The following is a 19,092-nucleotide window of genomic DNA, read 5'->3' as shown; positions in this document are numbered from 1 at the left end:
TGGTCTATAAATCTGAGGTGTGTAGAATGTATTAACATATGAATTTTTCTAACATATCTTAGCAGTTGACTCTGAAAAGCTGGGGATATAGTTTGAAACGTTTCATGCCCCGTAGATCCTTGTGGAAGCGTTCTCTAAATAAAACAATCCTCTTCAGTTTTAGTTGAAAATGCAATTGTTCTAAACATCTTCATGTTATAATGCAAAGAATAATTTTGGCTTAAAGGCAATCTTTCTGACTTTGAAAATTACTATCTCCTCATTGAAAGATGAAACAAATTATGTGCTTTAAAAGTCTCTCAAGATAAGAGTAAAGAAGAAAACAATTATTTCTCACCTATTATACCAGATTACATTTAGTGCTATGACATGTATAAGGCAAGAACACAGCCTGCTTTATCTATGTAAGGCATTTAAAATGAAAAACTAGTGGCACATTGCAAACAACAATCAACAAACTTTACTGTGTTTTAGTCATTGAAATTGGATGTATTTAAAAAATGAAAACTATTTTGCATCTTCAAAAGACGTTGTAATTACAATGATTGATTTCTCAAAGTCACCGTGAAGAGAACTGAATGTGTTTTGTCTTTGTTTTACATAGTGAAAGAAAAAGAATAAAGTATTTAGAAAAAATGCTTAAAGCCAAGCAACTCGGGGTAGGATTAAAATGAATTTTCAACCACAAAATAAAGACCTGTATTATATGCAAATCTGTTGAAAAGATGTATATGTGTATTTATCTATTTATCTATCTATGCTGTTTTCATTTTTATTTAAATATTTTTTGAGCAAAGCACGAGAAAAAAACCTGAATAAAGTCAGAGATTTTTGCCCATTTTTCTTCTACCCATTGTGTCTAGAACAGTCCTTTCATATATTAGACACTCAATAAATGTGTGAAGAATATGTGAATGAAAAACAGTCCAAAGCTGTCACAAACACATTCACCTCATGGATTTGACTTGAAGATGGAGAGAACTGATCTTATTTCTTGTCTTTTAGATACACGAAGATGAAGACAGCAACTAACATTTATATATTTAACCTGGCTTTGGCAGATGCTTTAGTTACTACAACCATGCCCTTCCAGAGCACGGTCTATCTGATGAATTCCTGGCCATTTGGGGATGTGCTGTGCAAGATAGTCATTTCCATTGACTACTATAACATGTTTACCAGCATATTCACCTTGACCATGATGAGTGTGGACCGATACATTGCTGTGTGCCACCCTGTCAAGGCTTTGGACTTCCGCACACCCTTGAAGGCAAAGATCATCAATATCTGTATTTGGCTTCTGTCTTCATCTGTTGGCATATCTGCAATAGTTCTTGGAGGAACCAAAGTCAGGGAAGGTAAGGATAGTCATTTTCCTTCCATTTTTTAAAACTTCTGATTATACAAACTCTTAATTTGGGAGTGAGTAGGACACACCTCTAAGGGAAAAGCCAAAAGTCAATAAAAATAAAATGCCTAAATCTATGGAAGATGAGAAATAAAACACTTTTGTGTTCCTTTCCACATCTAAACAAAGAATGGGATAATGACGTTACCCAAAACAGACACCTGACCTTTCTCCTATTCTGGAAATCCTTGTCAGAATCTAGAGGGATATGGATGAAGTAAAGAACCACAGGCATGTGAATTTTTAAAATACACTTCCTGGCAATTCCAAGATATACCTCCTCGTTCCTCTTCTTTCTCCTTGAATTATTAGAGACATATGCTGGCTCGTTACTCTTTTTCCCTTAGGGGTTAATCTCCATGTCTCAATCATAACAACTTCATTTGGCTGGAGGCCCTTCAAAATTTGGTTCACAGATGCATTGTAGTACAGATGAGCAAAGCTGTCAGAGTTTGGACATATTCGTTCTTACCCCATGCAAACAGAAACTTGATGTTTTCCCTGTATTTCTAAGACATCGATTCTCATACTGGCCCGCATATGGAAATCACCCAGGTGCTTTAGAAAATACTGCTGCCTGGGTGCCACCCCTGGAGTGTCTGGTTTAATTGACCTGAGGCAAAATGTGTGTGTCAAGATTTTTAAGATCTTCCTGGGTAACTCTGACCTGCAGCCAAGGTTCTTGGAGTTTTGCTTACTGGTAAAAGATAAAGCTGTGAAAATATCCTTGGTCTTAATAGAAATTTATGAGGGGGGAGGAGGAGAGTGGTCACTTTGGACTTTATAAATGCTACTTATTGCTTTAGCAGTTTTCTGAATGCTCCAGTTTATTAGGGAAGTTCATGATACTGTCAGTGCAGATCATTGAATACGGGTAGCAGGGACTTTCCAGGTTATAGTGCCAGGGCAGTTGCTAAAATCGTAGCTTATCTTGCATGGTACTCTTTTTTTAATGAAGCATAATCTTTTTCCTCTGAAACTGTAAAATGAGTTTCCAGCATAGGCACTGCAGGTGTTAAGCTATAATACTTGGTAAATTTTACAAAATGTCAAACTTTATCAGAGAACCATTTTTTTAAAAGGATTACTTACAGATAGGATTCTGTTTCTTCAAGCACACAATAAATGGGAATAAAATTGCAAGAGCTCTTCTGAGCCTTAGGTGTTTATGCATAATAACTCGGATTCAAGAGGAGATGCTGCATATACATTATGAGACTAAGAAGAATGGGCTAAATAATAGAGGAAGATGGATGATTCTTCCCAGGACAAATAAAGGATTGATTTTTATATTTCATGTTACACTTATAAACTTAACCACTACATTCCTCTAATCATTGTCAGACAATGACATCCTAAAAGAAATGGATTTCAATTAGGTTTTTCAAAGAGGGAGTCAAGATACATGTGAATTTCCAGGAGGGAGTTGCTATGGATGAATGTGTGCAGAGGCAATGGAATAAAAGATCCACTAGTGTTGGCAGAAGATTAATTTGTGCAGCAAATAGAGGGGAAAAATGGAATAAAATTTAAAATAGTCTTGTTGGAGGGCTCCATTCTTTCTTTGGGTCTTTTATATTCTAAAGCAGGTTTTTTTTTTAATGTGATGAAAGATTGTCTCCAGACCATCTAGTGTGCTCATTTTGAAGTCACATCATGCTGCATGTCAAGACCCTTGGACGACCAAGACCAGTATCATAGATAATCACTATACAATGAATCAGAGCTGAATGACATTGGTAGATCATAGTCTCCTGTTTGTGGAGGATGCTCACTGAAAGGAATCAGATGTCAATTGCGTTAGAACACGTCTACCTGGACAAGAAATCTCAGCTAATGCTTCTGAGTTTGCAATATTTCTTTTTGGTTAAGAGCATGGATCTGGAAGCAAACTGCCTGGGGTTGAATCCTGATTTTACCACTTATGGGGAGTGTCATTTTGGAGACATTACTTAGATCTCTCTGCTTCAGTGTCTTCATCTGTAAAATAATGGTGCCTGCTCTAGAAGGTGTCTTCTACATCTACTGAATCAGTGCATGGAAAGCTGGTGAAGCAGTGCCCGTTGTGTTGTAAGCACTTGATAAATCTTAGCTGGCATCATCATCTGACAGTGATTTTAACAGATCCTGCCTTATTGCTTATGTTTATCCACATCTATCAGGTATTTACTTAATATCAAGGCCTCTTGTATATAGCAAAATTTTCACTTTATAGGCACAAGATGTTAAATATAACATTTTACATATTATACATGTATACAATATTTTGGGGGGTAATTCATAGCCTGTCTGTTAATATTATTATGATAGCTAAGAATTACTATAATAATACAAACAGAAACAGAAGTATTCTTAACAAAAAGAATATACTCAAGGAAAGCTTTAGTTTAGATATTAGAACTAACTCTATAATTACAACAGCATGAGACATTGGAACATGTGCCCAAGAAAGCTATGACCCTCTAATATTAATGTAAAAGGAAAAGAAAGACTACTTTAAAAAAATTACTTTACTTTGTTGAGTAATGATTGGCATGTAAAAGCTGTACATTTTTAATGTATACAACTTGAGTTTGGGGCTAAGTATACACGTTTGAAACTATCACCCGATCAAGACCATAGACATATCTATCACTTCTCGAAGTTTGTTCCTGCCCCTTTTATTATTATTTTTGTGTGTGTGGTAAGAACATTTAACATAAAATCTACCCTCTTAGTGAATTTTGAGTGTACAGTACAATATTGTTAGCTATAGGACCTATGCTGCATAGTAGATCTCCAGAAATTATTTACTCATAACTGAAACTTTGTGCCCTTTGACCATCACCTTCCATTTCCGCCTTCCCACCAGCCCCTGGAAACCAGCATTCTACTCTCCTATGATTTTGACTATTTTAAGTTATACATGTAAGTGAGATTGTCCTGTATTTGTCTTTCTCTGTCTGGCTTATTTCACTCAGCACAATGTTCACCAGGTCCATCCAGGTTATCGCAAATGGCAAGATTTCCTTCTTTTTAAAAGCTGAGTGATATTCCATTATGTATACCACATTTTCTTTATCCATTCATCCATTGATGGACATTTAGCTGGCTTCCATATCTTGGCTATTGTGATGCAATATGCAAAATATATGCTGCAGTGAATGTGAGAATGCAGGTATCTTTTGTGATCCTGATTTCAATTCTTTTGGATAAATACCTGGAAGTGGCATTGCTAGATCATATAGTAGTTTTATTTTTACTTTTTTGGAGAGCCTTCATACTGTTTTCCATAGTGGCTGTACCAATTTCCATTTCCACCAGCAGTGTATCAGGGCTCCCTTTTCTCCACATCCTTGCCAATATTTATCTTTAGGGTTTTTTGATAATAGCCACCCTAGTAGGTGTGAGGTGATATCTCATTGTGGTTTTGATTTGCATTTCCCTGATGACTAGTGATGTTGAGCACATTTTCAGATACCTGTTGGCCATTTGTGTGTCTTTTTTGGAGAAATGACCAGCCCTGGTGGTCTAGTGGTTAAAATTCAGCACTCTCGTTGTGGCAGCCTGGGTTCATTTCCCGGTCAGGGAACCACACCACCCATCTGTTGGTTGTCATACTGTGACAGCTGCTTGTTGCTGTGATGCTGAAAGCTATAACACTAGTATTTCAAATACCAGCAGGGTCACTCATGGCGGACAGGTTTCAGCAGAGCTTCCAAACTAAGACAGACCACAAAGAAGGAACTGGCCACCCACTTCCAAAAAATTGGCCATGAAAATCCTATAAATAGCAGCAGAACATTGTCTGATACAGCACTGGAAGTTGAGAAGATGGCACGAAAAGACTGAGCAGTATTCCGCTCTCCTGTACACAGGATCAGTAGGAGTCAGAATTGACTCACTGGCACTAACAACAACTTTGGAGAAATGTCTATTCAGGTCCTTCGCCTATTTTCTAATCAAGTTGTTTGCTTTTCTGCTGTTGAGTTGTACATATATTGAGTTCCTTATATATTTTAGATATTAACCTCGTATGAGATACATGATTGGCAAATATTTTCTCCCATTCTGTAGGTTGCCTTTTCGTTTTGTTGATTGTGTCCTTTGCTGTGCAGAAACTTTTTTAGTTTGGATTAGTTTGATGTAATCTCACTTGTTTATTTTTGTTTTTATTGTTGCCTGTGCTTTATGTGTCATATCCAAAAAAATCATGCCAAGGTCAACATCAAAGAGATTTTTTTCTTATGTTTTCTTCCAGGAATTTTAAGGTTTCAGATCTTACTTTTAAGTCTTTGATCCATTTTGAGTTGATTTTTGTGTATCGTGTAAGATAAGTGTCCAATTTCATTCTTTGGCATGTGAGTGTTTAGTTTTCCCAGCACCATTTATTGAAGAGACTTTCCTTTTACCATTCTGTCGTCTTGGAATTTTTATTGAAGATTTTTTGACCATATATTTGTGAGTTTATTCCTGGGCTGTCTATTCCATTTCATTAATCTATGTGTCTGTTTTTATGCCAGTACTACACTGTTTTTATTACAATAGCTTTGTAATATAATTTGAAATCAGAAAGTGTGATACTTCTAGCTTTGTTCTGGCTCAAAATTGCTTTGGCTGTTTAAGGTCTTTTGTGGTTCCATATAAGTTTTAGGATTGTTTTTTTCTATTGCTGAGAAAAACGCCATTGGTTTTTTATAGGGACTGCATTGAATCTGTAGATTGTTTTGTGTAATATGGACATTTTAACAATATTAATTCTTCTGATCCATGAACACAGGATGGATTTCCATTTATTTGTGTCTTCAATTTCTTTCACTAATGTTTTATAGTTACCAGTGTACAGATCTTTCACCTCTCTGGTTAAATTTCTTCCTAAGTATTTTATTTTTTTTTTTGATGCTATTGTAAATAGGATTATTTTCTTATTTTTTTTTTTCAGATAGCTCATTGTTAGTGTATAGAAATGCAATAGATTTTTGTGTATTGATTTTGTATCCCGCAACTTTACTGTATTCATTTATTAGTTCTCCCAGAATTTTGGTGGAGTCTAGAGTTTTCTATTTATAGGACCGTGCCATCTGTGAACAGAGATAATTTTACTTCTTCCTTTCTTATTTGGATGCCTTTTATTTCTTTTTCTTGTCTGATTGCTCTTGCCAGTATTTCCAGTACTGTTTTGAATAAAATTAGCAAGAATGGGCATCCTTGCTTTGTACTAGATCTTAGAGGAAAAGATTTCTGCTTTCCCCACTGATTATGATATGAGCTTTGGACTTGTCATATATGGCCTTTATTATGTTGAGGTACATTCCTTTTATACCTAAGATGTTGAGAATTATTTTCATGAAAGGATGCTGAGTTTTTCAAGTGCTTTTTGTACATCTATGGAGATGATCATATGATTTTTATATTTTATTCTATTTATATGGTGTATCACATTTATTGATTTGTGTGTGTTGAGTCATCCTTGCATCCCGGGATAAATCTCACTTGATCATGGTATATGGTCCTTTCGATGTGCTATTGAATTCAGTTTTTTAGTGTTTTGTAGGATTTTTTCATCTATGTTCATCAGGAATATTGACCTCTAATTTTCTTTTCTTGTGGTGTCCTTATCTGGCTTTGGTATCAGGGTAACGTTGGCCTACATTGTAAAATGAGTTCAGAAGTGTTCCCTCCTCTTCAATTTTTTGGGAAAGTTTGAGGTGGATTCATATTAATTCTTCTTTAATGTTTGGTAGAACTCAGCAGTGAATCCATCTGGTACTTGGCTTTTCTTTGTTAGAAGGTTATTGATTCAGTCTCAGTCTCCTTATTCATTATTGGTCTGTTCATATTTTCTACTTTGTTATGATTCAGTCTTGGTAGGTTGTATGTGTCTAGGAATTTAGCCATTTCTTCTAGGTTATCTAATTTGTTGACATATAATTTTTCATAGGAGTCTCTTATGATCCTTTGTATTTCTGTTATCAGTTGTAATGTCTCTTCTTTCATTTATAATTTTATTTATTTGAGTATTTTTTTCCTTAGGTAGTCTAACTAAGAGTTAGTCTATTTTTTATGTTTTCAAAAAACCAAGTCTTTGTTAATTGTTTTTTTTTCTAGTTTATATTTCATTTATTTTTGTCCTAATCTTTATTATTTTCTTCCATCTGCTAACTTTGAGCTTAGTTTGTTCTTCTTTTTCTAGTTCCTTGAGGTTTAAAGTTAGGTTGTTTATTTTAAGTCTTTCTTTTTTCTTAATGTAGGTATTTATTGCTATAAACATACCTCTTAGAACTGCTTTTCATGCATTCCATCAGCTTTGGTATATGTGTTTCTATTTTCGTTTACCTGAAGAGATTTTTTGATTTCCCTTTTGATTACTTCTTTGACCCATTGGTTGTTCAGGAGTGTGTTGTTTAATTTCTACATATTTGTAAATTTTCTAATTTTCCTACTGTTATTGATTTCTATTTTCATGTGGTTAGAAAAGATACTTGATGTGATTTCAGTCTTCTTAAATTTGTTAAGGCTTGTTTTGTGGCCTTCATTTGATCTATCTTGGAGAATGACCTGTGTGTGCTTGAGAAGAATGTGCATACTCCTGCTCTTGGATGGAATGTTTTGTATATGCTTGTTAGGTCCATTTTACTTATAGTATTGTTCAAGTCTGCTATTGCTTTATGGATTTACTAACTGGATAATATATCTATTGTTGAAAGTGGGCTATTGAATTCCTTACTATTATTGTATTGCTGTCTATGTCTTACTTCAATTCTGTTAATATTTGCTGTATATGTTTAGGTGCTCCAATGTTGGGTGTATATATGTTTACAACTATCTCCTCTTGATGAATTGACCCTTCTATAATTATATAATGACATTCTTTGCCTCTTGTGACAATTTTTAACTTAAAGTCTATTTTGTCTGTTAGAAATTTAGCTACCCTCATTTTCTTTTGTTTACCATTTGTATGGACCCTCTTTTTCTATTCTTTTGCTTTCAACCTCTCTGTGTCCTTAAAGCTAAAGATGGACTCATTTTCCTGAAAGAGAACACTTAATAAAAATGGTCTGCTCAGACTTGAATTTCTTCGATAATTGCTTCAGTACTCTCCCTTTCTCTTTGATGGTATAAATTCAACTTCATTGACATTACTGGAGGACATTTCCAATGCTATAGTTGGATGCTTTCCAAAGTCTTGTAAAAGTATCTGTAGGTGATTATTTTACCCACTCATCAAATATTTGTTGAGCTCCTACTACATGCAAGACAATTTGTTCAAGAGGAAGCTTATTCTCAGAGTTAAAAGATGTATCCAAATTAAACATCAGCCCTTGTGTTGCCTTGCTTATCTTAGCAGGTTAATCTTCCATAATAACTACTGTAATCAGTCTATATTGTCAAGGACTTCCATGTGGTAGTCTTGTGTTCATTTATTTAACATCTTATTCTTCTTAATTCTTCTTAAGCACCGTATGTTCCTGCCACTCTACGTGGCAAGGATTAAATATTGAATAAGGCAGGCTGGGTACCTAGCCTAGTGTAGTTTATACTCTAGATGGAGAGAAAAATGTTAGGAAAGGTAACACATTGTTACAGAAGAGTTTCTGTCTAGGAAATAAATAGGGTGAATATGATATATAAAGAGAATATAAGTTGCAGGGGAGAAGACTATTCATATATAACAGTCTCTATATAAATGTTTCTGAAGTGGCATTTAACCTGAGGTCAACCACAAGAAAGAGACAATATCAGAATACACAATTGTTAAACAGAAAAAAAAAACCTTTCCCTACGTTCAAGGAAGCTAGAGTCAACAGACAAATCAAACCTAGAATAGGATATTTTTTAAAATCAAACTTTTGCAATCTGCCAGCCATCAAAAGTTGTTTTATCAATATCAAAAAAAAGTTTTTTGATGATAATAGTGATGATTTTAAAAACTGATTTTAACTGTTATCATTTCCATAAACACTAAAGCAAAAATTAAAAGAGATGCTCGTTCATTTCTAATAGTCTTCATAGTAATAGTACTTTGGACAATGATTTTTTTAGAGAATCAAAAAACAAGTTACTTTGGGAACTTTCATTCACTACTCAGAGGTTTGATCTGGTATTTAATTGATAAAAGGTATGTCTCTAAGATAGTCACATTTATTAATTGAGCAAAATGATTATAGTTTTATATTTTAAAGTATGTCTAATTGAAATTCTAAGAAGATAACATTTTGTTTTACTAAAGGGTGTTTGATTAAGACCACATTTAAAATGTTTTAGAAAACATTATTAATAGAGAAGTTTCATTTTTTAACTTTTTATTGAGATTATGATAGTTTACCAACTTGTGAAATTTCAGTTATACATTATTGTTTGTCAGTTGTGTTGTAGGTGCACCACCTCCCACTTTGTGCCAACCTCCAACCCCCTTTCCCCTGGTAACCACTAATCAGTTGTCTTTGTCTACATGTTTAACCTCTACATATGAGTGGAGTCATACAGAGATTGTCTTTCTCTATCTGGCTTATTTCACTTAACATAATACCCTCAAGGTCCATCCACGTTGTTGTGAATGGGATGATTTTATCCCTTTTTAAGGCTGAGTAGTATTCCATTGTGAATATACCATATCTTCTTTATCCAATCATCAGTTGATGGGCACTTAGGTTGCTTCCACGTCTTGGCTATTGTAAACAATGCTGCAATGAACATACGGGTGCGTGGGACTTTTGGAATTGCTGATTTCAAGTTCTTTGCATAGATACCCAGTAGTGGGACGGCTGGGTCATATGGTATTTCTATTTCTAGTTTTTTGAGAAATTTCCATACTGTTTTCCATAGTGGCTGCACCAGTTTGCATTCCCACCAGCAGTTTATGAGGGTTCCTTTTTCTCTACAACCTTTCCAACATTTGTTACTTTTTGTTTTGGTTATTTTTGCCATTCTAACAGGTGTAAGGTGATATCTTAGTGTAGTTTTGATTTGCATTTCCCTGATGATCAGTGATGATGAGCATCTTTTCATGTGTCTATTGGCCATCCTTATATCTTCTTTGGAGAAATGTCTGTTCATGTTTCCTGCCCATTTTTTGATCAGGTTGTTTGATTTTTTGTTGTTGAGCTGTGTGAGTTCTTTATATAGTATGGAGGTTAACCCTTTGTCAGATATATGATTTGCAAATATTTTTTCCCAGTTGGTGAGTTGTTCTTTTGTTTCAATCCTATTTGCCCTTTCCTTGAAGAAGCTCTTTAGTCTGATGAAGTTCCATTTGTTTATTCTTTCTATTGTTTCCCTTGTCCGAGAAGACATGGTGTCTGAAAAGATCCTTCTAATACTGATGTCAAAGAGTGTACTGCCTACATTTTCTTCTAGAAGCCTCATGGTTTCAGGTCTTACCTTTAGGTCTTTGATCCATTTTGACTTTATTTTTGCGAATTGTGAAAAAGAATGGTCAATTTTCATTCTTTTACATATGGCTGTCCAGTTTTCCCAGCACCAATTGTTGAAAAGACTTTCTTTTCTCCATTGTATGCACTCAGCTCCTTTGTCGAAGGTAAGCTGTCCATAGATGTGTCGTTTTATTTCTGGGCTTTCAATTCTGTTCCATTGATCTGTGCATCTGTTTTTGTACCAGTTCCATGCTGTTTTGATTACTGTAGCTTTGTAGTATGCTTTGAAGTCAGGGATTGTGATGCCTCCAGCTTTGTTCTTTTTTCTCAGGATTGCTTTAGCAATTCGAGGTCTTTTGTTGCCCCATATGAGAGCAGTTTCATTATTTTAAAAAATATTCCTATGCTATTTTTGAAGCAGATTTTTCCAATATCAGAAGAAAATATTTTTATTATAAAAATTACATTCATAGTATTGTTCATGATTACTTTTTGTGTAAGGAAGGATCAGGACAAAGAGAGTTTTGCCTACTCTGTGCTCAATGACTGATCAGAGGCAAGGAGAAAAAGTTGATGCTTGGGGAAAAGGGGATCCATGGAGGGGTAAGCAGGCCCCCAGTGAATGTATTATAAAAGGTATTTATCCTGGGTCTTTCCTCTTTCTTGCCTCTGCTCTTTCTAATATTATGGTCACTACAAAGAGTTACTATCCAGCAAAGAGAAGCAGAGCAAATAAGCAGTTTTCTATGTAATCATATAAAAATATTTGTTTTATCTGAATTACGTAATCAATGTTGGCAAAAAATTTAAAATGTGCCTGATTTTTTAAAATTTCCTTGATGATGATGATGATTCTCTTCTTCCTCCTCCTCCTTCTATTTTCTTTCTTCTCCTCCTCTTCCTTCTCCCTCTTCTCCAAAAGTTTTACTCATGTTTCAGCAATGCCCTTAATCATAATGTTCACCATTTGTTCCATTCGATCACAATACCTAGGTCATATTTAGACAAATTTGATATAAATTTTTATTGACCTACATAATGATTTCTTGTAAGCCAGTTAATGTTTTTCAGACAAGTTGGCTTTTGTCAAATTGAATGACTAGATCTAAAATACTTAGTCATTTATTACAAATAGATACAATCTTTTATTAGGTCTGAGAGAACTGTTAATAAATGGAAATGCAAATAAGTGCCCATGCTGTAAATTAACAATTTAGCTCTTCTGAAAGCTCCATCAACTTCATCTTCATCAATTTCAAATGAGTTTCCACAACTAGATAATTCATGTTGTTAGCTAATCTTACTCATTCTATAGCCTCGTGTATGTTACCAATAAATGGTGACTCTCTCCCTTCATTGTTTTATGCACAAAAATAAGATGGTTAATAAATATGGCATTCATTCCTGATTTGGTGATCTGCTTTAGGTAATATCATCTTATACTGTAATTGGACCTTCGCAACCAAAGGTGTTAAAATTTACATTTAAAACTCTTTGCAGCCACAGTAATATGAGTAGATTTTCTTCTTCTGGTTTTGTTTTGTTCACCTTTTCCAGACGTGGATGTCATCGAGTGCTCCTTGCAGTTCCCGGATGATGATTACTCCTGGTGGGACCTCTTCATGAAGATCTGCGTCTTTGTCTTTGCCTTCGTGATTCCTGTCCTCATCATCATTATCTGCTACACCCTGATGATCCTGCGCTTAAAGAGCGTCCGACTCCTTTCTGGCTCCCGAGAGAAAGATCGCAACCTCCGTCGGATCACCAGGCTTGTCCTTGTGGTGGTGGCAGTCTTCATCATCTGTTGGACTCCCATTCACATTTTTATTCTTGTGGAGGCTCTGGGGAGTACCTCCCACAGCACGGCTGCCCTCTCCAGCTATTACTTCTGCATCGCCTTAGGTTACACCAACAGCAGCCTGAACCCCATTCTTTATGCCTTTCTTGATGAAAACTTCAAGCGGTGTTTCAGGGACTTCTGCTTTCCCATTAAGATGAGGATGGAGCGACAGAGCACAAGTAGAGTCAGAAATACACTTCAGGATCCTGCTTACATGAAGGATGTTGATGGGATAAATAAACCAGTATGACTAGTCATGGAGATGTCTCCTAGTTCTCTAGGAAGAGAAGAGTTCAATGATCTAGGTTTAACTCAGATTACTACTGCAGTCTGAGATGGAAAGGGAAAATTTTTAACAAACTTTTAGAAATCTCATGGTTTGAAGTCATAAGATACAGGTTGCATTAGTGACCCAGGTCAGTGGAAGCATCAAGGTTGTAGGGATGGAATACAAAAGACCTGAGCAAGCAAATACAACCCCTCTCTAGGGCAGGGAAGCAAAGTTGACTCCCAGTTCCTTTGATGGTCAAAGAAACAAGCCTTTTTCTTCTGGTTACCCAGGTTTAGTTCAGGAACCATCTGCTGTGGCCTTCCTATGCAATGTGGTTTGAAAAACTCTGTTTAGAAAACAGGAAAAGAAAAAACAAAACATAGGTTTCAGAGCTTAGTGGGCATCCAATTCAGATGCTTGACATCGACAGCAACAACCTCAGTAAGAACAAGTACCATTTCCAGGGCCCATGCCCAGCTCACTTTATAGTATTTGGACACACTTTTCATGTGGCTATGTGGTGAGGATTCCAACTTAAGTATGACATGGACCCATGCCTGGGATGTGTGATGTTTATAGTAGAAATTATCTTGATATTTATGAAGTTACTTAAACTTGCAAAAGGTGGTTTCCAACATAGTTTAGTTTCTTGAAAACTATATTTTGTTTTTTTACCATGCTATTCAGATAAATAATCTCATGATAAAGTGTGTCTTGATGTTAAGAAACATAAGGTAGTTTAGATACCACCTAAAGTATATATAGTTTCATCTGTAAATAATGGTATATGTACACATTGGGAATCAGCTTGCCTTCCAGCCAGGCAGTTTCCCAAGGGCACACTAAGGATGTACTAAATATTTGAGTTATTTAGAGTTGATGCTGAAACATTTCGCTGCAACGTAAACTTCTCTGGGAATCAGTCATGGCACCATATCTTTCAGACTCCCTGAGCACCGTTTAGTTCTTTAACAGTGCTCATAACTCATGTGTTAATGAATCACGAAATATTTAACTTGCTTCCAGGTTGTAGCCTTGGCAGAATCTAGTTTCTATACCGCATCTCTTTATGAATATATAGCTATTACTAGATTCTTTCTATTCATGGAGGGAGGGCATTTTGCTCATGTAGATCTTGAGATATTATTTAGTAGCATTCAGCAGGAAGTACAATTGTTCCTAATTGTGGGCTGAAGGAGGACATTATGTCATTTGTGTTGCTTGGACATATCTTGCACTGTGTTTATGAAAAGCATACCTGCTGAGGATAATGCCATGAGCAGCACATTTAGGGTAATTTTCTTAAAACTTCTAGATGATATATAAATTCCCTCTTCTTTCTCCTGAAACTTAGTTTTCAGAGGTAATGGCTTTTTCTTTCATTTGCCTGGGCAGAAGAAAGGGATAATTTAGAAATAACACCCATCTCTTCTTTAAGCCTATATGTTATTAGGGTAGCACTTTCTGGAATTTAGTAGGAAAATCAGTTGTAAAGATCTAAATAACTATAGACATGACTACGTCTGTAAGTTCTGTTCACTGTGTGCTCTCTCTTGTGTATATATTCTCTCCTTTTGGAAACAGACCTTGCATTAAAGATTTTATATGTGGCTTCAGAATTTTACTGTGATGACGTTTAGCTAAATTCCATATTTTCTTGACATCTAACACAGATGACTTAAGTCAGCAAGGCAAGGGTTTTCCTAATGAAAATGAAGTTCTCCTTTGAGCATTTCTTAAATTTCATTGATTTTTTTTAGGTGTCCCTGTATTCTTATAGATAAATGTGTATAGGAATGGCTTAAATATTTGTTGACATTCACCCCATGGTTAAAAATCTGGACTGTCATAAGAGGGATATCTATATAGGGAACAGTTCTAGGAACAAACCCTACTGAAATGGGAACTATAAAAACCTCTTTATGGAACCGTAAAACCTCAGAGATTTTCTTGGAGGATTCTTACGCAGTGCAAAAATATAACAGAGATACAATCATGGGATGAAATTATAGTAATGTATTCTCCTTAAATTAGCACCCCACATATTCTCATAGGATCCACTGCCATTATTGGAGTCTGATCTTTAGCCTGATTACCTTGCATCTCTTCATATGTAATTTGGCAGCCCAAGGAGAGAGAGAACTAGCTCTAAGTGACCGTGAGGGATGTTCCAAATTTCTCCATTATTATTAACACCAGTTTCCCCAAATTCAAAGAGAAAAGAGGATAGATATGTAATTTCAGGGCACATTTTAAAGAGTAGCAAAGTGAATCATGTATGGTAGGAAAAATAACACACAAATGTGTTTCTTTATCAGCAGTGTATATGTGCACATGTATCTGTGTTTGGAAGCGTGCATGTGTGTGTGATAGTTGTGTGAGTCAGTGTGTGTGCCTTCATGCACGTGTGTGTGTGAAGGTGTGAGTGTACTGCTGTGAAGCAGTGGTTATATTGCCATTCCTTCATTGTTCCAGACAATGCATTTGTGCAAGCGCCACTGCCTCTCAGATATGTCCCATCTCTCTCTCTTTTTTTTTTTTTTTGCTGACGAATAGTTGCCCTGAGCTAAAATCTATTGCCAATCTTCCTCTTTTTTTCTCCTTTTTGTATGTGAGCCACTGCCACAGCATGGCCACTGATGAGTGGTGTATGTCTGCACCCTGGAATTTAACCTGGGCCACCAAAGCAGAGTGCACCAAACTTAACCACTAGGCCACCAGATATGTCCCATCTCTTGATATTCCTGTTCTCCCGTCACAGTAAGGAGAGCATTGTCCATTCTGTCTCTTTGGGACCAGAACTGCATGCATCTAACCTTGAGATCAACTCTCTACATTAACTCCATTTTCCTGCTCTGGTAACAACTTCTGGAAGATAGGATCTAGTGAGAGGTCAGAAAAAAATGCAGAAATAAAACAGCCATGCAGGAGGAAGCAATGAAGATGAAAAACCATAATTCTAGCTAAGAGGAGAGTGGAAGTACTGTTAGTGTCTCAGACTACTCTTATGAGCCTAGGAGCATCCCTTATGCAAAGAGTTTAACTCAAAACGCCAGGCTGAAAACTAAAAAGGAAGCATAGTTTAAAAAGATAGTTTTGAAAAAAATCAAGGAGTATTCACATAAATCTTAAGAAAATTATTCCATTCCATAATGTATAGCTGAGAAATAAAAGTTCTTAAATTATAACCGTTGTCAGACCATTTATAAATGTTTCGTCTAGTATTGGGACATAAGATAACTGGAATAAAAGGAATACATTTACTGGCTTTAAATTAGAGTTTTGTAAAAAGAAAACTGTGACAAGGTTGTATGTCCATTCAATGAGATTTATTTTCTAAGCAAGAGCTGGATTCAGCATAAATATGAAAATCCCATCCTCAAAGGGCATACACCTGCTTGGTCTATATCAGTTTTCTTCCCTGAAACAAAAGTATATTCGTATATTCTTTACTATGACATATATTATTTATATCTTGTTCTTTGAGAAAGTGATAATTATGATTGTATTTATGATTGTGAGCCTTGCAACAAAATAAAAATTGTACCTGCTAAAACTCACACCAGTCAATTACTGTGGTGAATCACCTTTCTTTAATGGCTTCAATGATGCTGCACTTCAACAAGAATGGTGTTAACTGTTTCTCAAACTATAAACAGTTGCTTTGAGTTTCCATCCAAGACATTGTTGTGGATAATTAATACAAAGGAGCAAAACATGTAGGTTCTAAACTATGATCTTAAATTCCCAAACCCATCAATCACTTAGGAAAATTCACCTGTTGCCACGGTAGTGCTGTCAAAATCCCAGAATTAATATTACACACTGCCCTCTCCATGAAAAAACACTTTTTAACTACGAAAACTATGCAAAATTCAAAATCAAACTGTCCCACCAATAAGAACATAAAGAAACCAAACTCTCCCAGAAACACAAGCAGCCTTCTGCTCTGCTCCCAATACACTATAACCACATCACTCCGTGAATGACTGTTTCTAAACTTCATGGTATCTGTACACACAAAAAGCAAGTAAAAAACCAGGATCTTGACAAAAGGAAGTTTTTTTTTTCAGTAGAAGTAAAAACTTAGAGGATGAAAGAAAAAAGTGGAGTCCTCTTGCAACTGGGAACAACCCACTAGCGGGTCCTATTCTCATTTAAAACAGCAGATTTCTATTACTGTTTATCTTCGATAATTCAATTTCCTTAGTAATTGGAGCTCAAGTGTGTTATAAGCATCCATGTTTGGTGGATTCTTTGGCTTGTTTAGTAAAATAGGGACAAAAATAAATTGGAAAATGTCCAAGGAAGCAAATAGTTATTCATTTGAAACAAGACCCTTCCCTTGAGCTGGATGCTATATATTTGGTTATAAAAATATCTGAATATGTTGAATGTGATTAGAAATTTATTTTCTAAGGAAATTGTTAATATATTTGACTAAAGAGAACACAATATACAGCAGGTGTTAGGCATTGCGATATCTTCTCCTCTCTCTGGTTAAGTTGCAGCACTTACACGTTCCTGTGGATGGTCTCCAGGTTTATGGAAACAAGTGATAACAGTAACAAATAAAAAAACATTATAATTGATTTTTTCAATAAATGGTACTTGAGAGCATGTTCACTCATATTTATGCTGGTAACTATGCTAGATTCTGGATATATAGATATATAGGTAAACAAAACACACAAACTTTTGATGCTTACAGTTTAAGAAAAATGAGCAAAATTAAGGAAGGAAATACTTGCAATGTATTGCAATAGGGAACAAGTTAGTGGAATGCAACTTATCCTAAAAGGTCTATATCCATTTATCTAGATGTATTTTTAAAGTTGCTTTATCTATGTCTTTATGTTATACTTGAAGCTACTAGAAAAGTTAAAATATCAGTATTCCAATATTTGTAGATAGCTAAAATGGCAACTATGACTAAGTGAATTATTTGAGTTTGAATTAATGAAGCCAATATGTTGAAAGCCAAACAATTTAAGAACAACATAGTCTTGAAATTATACCAGAAGGTGAGACATTGATAATTATGAGCTATGCTATAAAGTTGTGTGTAAAACATAGACCAAACTAAAGGGTGCAGTGTAGTCACTTAATATTTTTTTAATGCGTCTGGGGAGGAGAGTTAAAATAGCTGTTCTGCAACCAATTAACTCCCCTTGTGGAGGATCCCCCTCAATCAGGTGGGAAGAGGAAAGAAAACAGGTTACAATCTAATATCTTTCCTCATTGGACCTCTGATAGACAATGATTTTTGCTACATGGAAGAGACCTTATCCACAGGATGCCCTTAGTTTGATATTCCTGGCTAGATTATTACATGTAACGAACCTGTAATCTATAGGTTTATGGTTTGGAGGGTATAAAATGGATATGTTTCATAACTGAAATGCTCTCTTTGTTGTTTGAGGTGACCGACAGCTTCATCAGAAGCCTCAGCTGTAATTTAGGGGAAGAGAGTCCACAGCTATTGTGGGAAAGAAGGACCAGGGAACCACCCTTGAAGTCTCTGATATCTCTCTACTTTATCTAAGCTGTAACTTTTCTGTGTCCTTGAAATTACCAAAAGACTTGATATTTCTATGTCAATGTGTCTCAAGTTCTATATGTCCTGAGTTAGTGCTCTCCAGAAGCCTATGAGTTAGTTGAATGAAATGGAGATGTCGATTAAATTTTTCAGTGCCACATAGTAAGTGGCAGAGGTGGAAAAAGTGTGATTATTACATTCAAAATGATGGGACTTCTCAGGGTCAGTGTTCATGGGAGGATGGTGAGTTGCAATGGGTGAGATTAGGAGGATAAAAACTAGTGTGGACTGGGAGGTAGACTGCCTGGCTTTAAATCCCAGCTCCAGCTAGGATTTGTGTGGTCTTGTGCAGGACGTTATCTTTTCTGCACTACAGTCTCTCTGTAAAATAGTGATGAAAAGAATATCTACCACATAAGGTTGTTGGGCTCATACAACTATTGTCAATACTCAATAGAGTTAGTTAACATAAGAATTATTATTCTTAATTCGCCTCACTGCAAAAACATTGGATTCTGTTACTCCAAGATTTCTCTCAATTCTAAAAGCTCACAACTCTGAGATTCCTTGTGGGCTGCTTCACATTGCCATCTGACACATCACAGACACATGAGATCTAGGGGGTAGTGAGGATACAACTCATTTCTACTGTCACCTCTTTCCCGACAGTAGTTGCAAAAT

General features: G+C 35.7%; 1 protein-coding gene across 1 annotated transcript in view; it reads left to right on the top strand.

The window, feature by feature from the left end:
* Positions 1-12,851, top strand: part of OPRK1 (opioid receptor kappa 1) — a 28,612-nt gene extending 15,761 nt beyond the window's left edge. The window contains exons 3-4 of the mRNA XM_046642306.1: positions 1,006-1,358; positions 12,319-12,851. Of these exons, the coding sequence (XP_046498262.1) occupies positions 1,006-1,358; positions 12,319-12,851 (886 nt within the window). The remainder of the gene's footprint in view (positions 1-1,005; positions 1,359-12,318) is intronic.
* Positions 12,852-19,092: the final 6,241 nt, after the last annotated feature.

Source organism: Equus quagga, chromosome 16 (assembly GCF_021613505.1).
Source record: "Equus quagga isolate Etosha38 chromosome 16, UCLA_HA_Equagga_1.0, whole genome shotgun sequence".
Taxonomy (NCBI): domain Eukaryota; kingdom Metazoa; phylum Chordata; class Mammalia; order Perissodactyla; family Equidae; genus Equus; species Equus quagga.
Note: the sequence above shows the minus strand (reverse complement) of the source record. Positions and strands in the feature narration are given on the sequence as shown.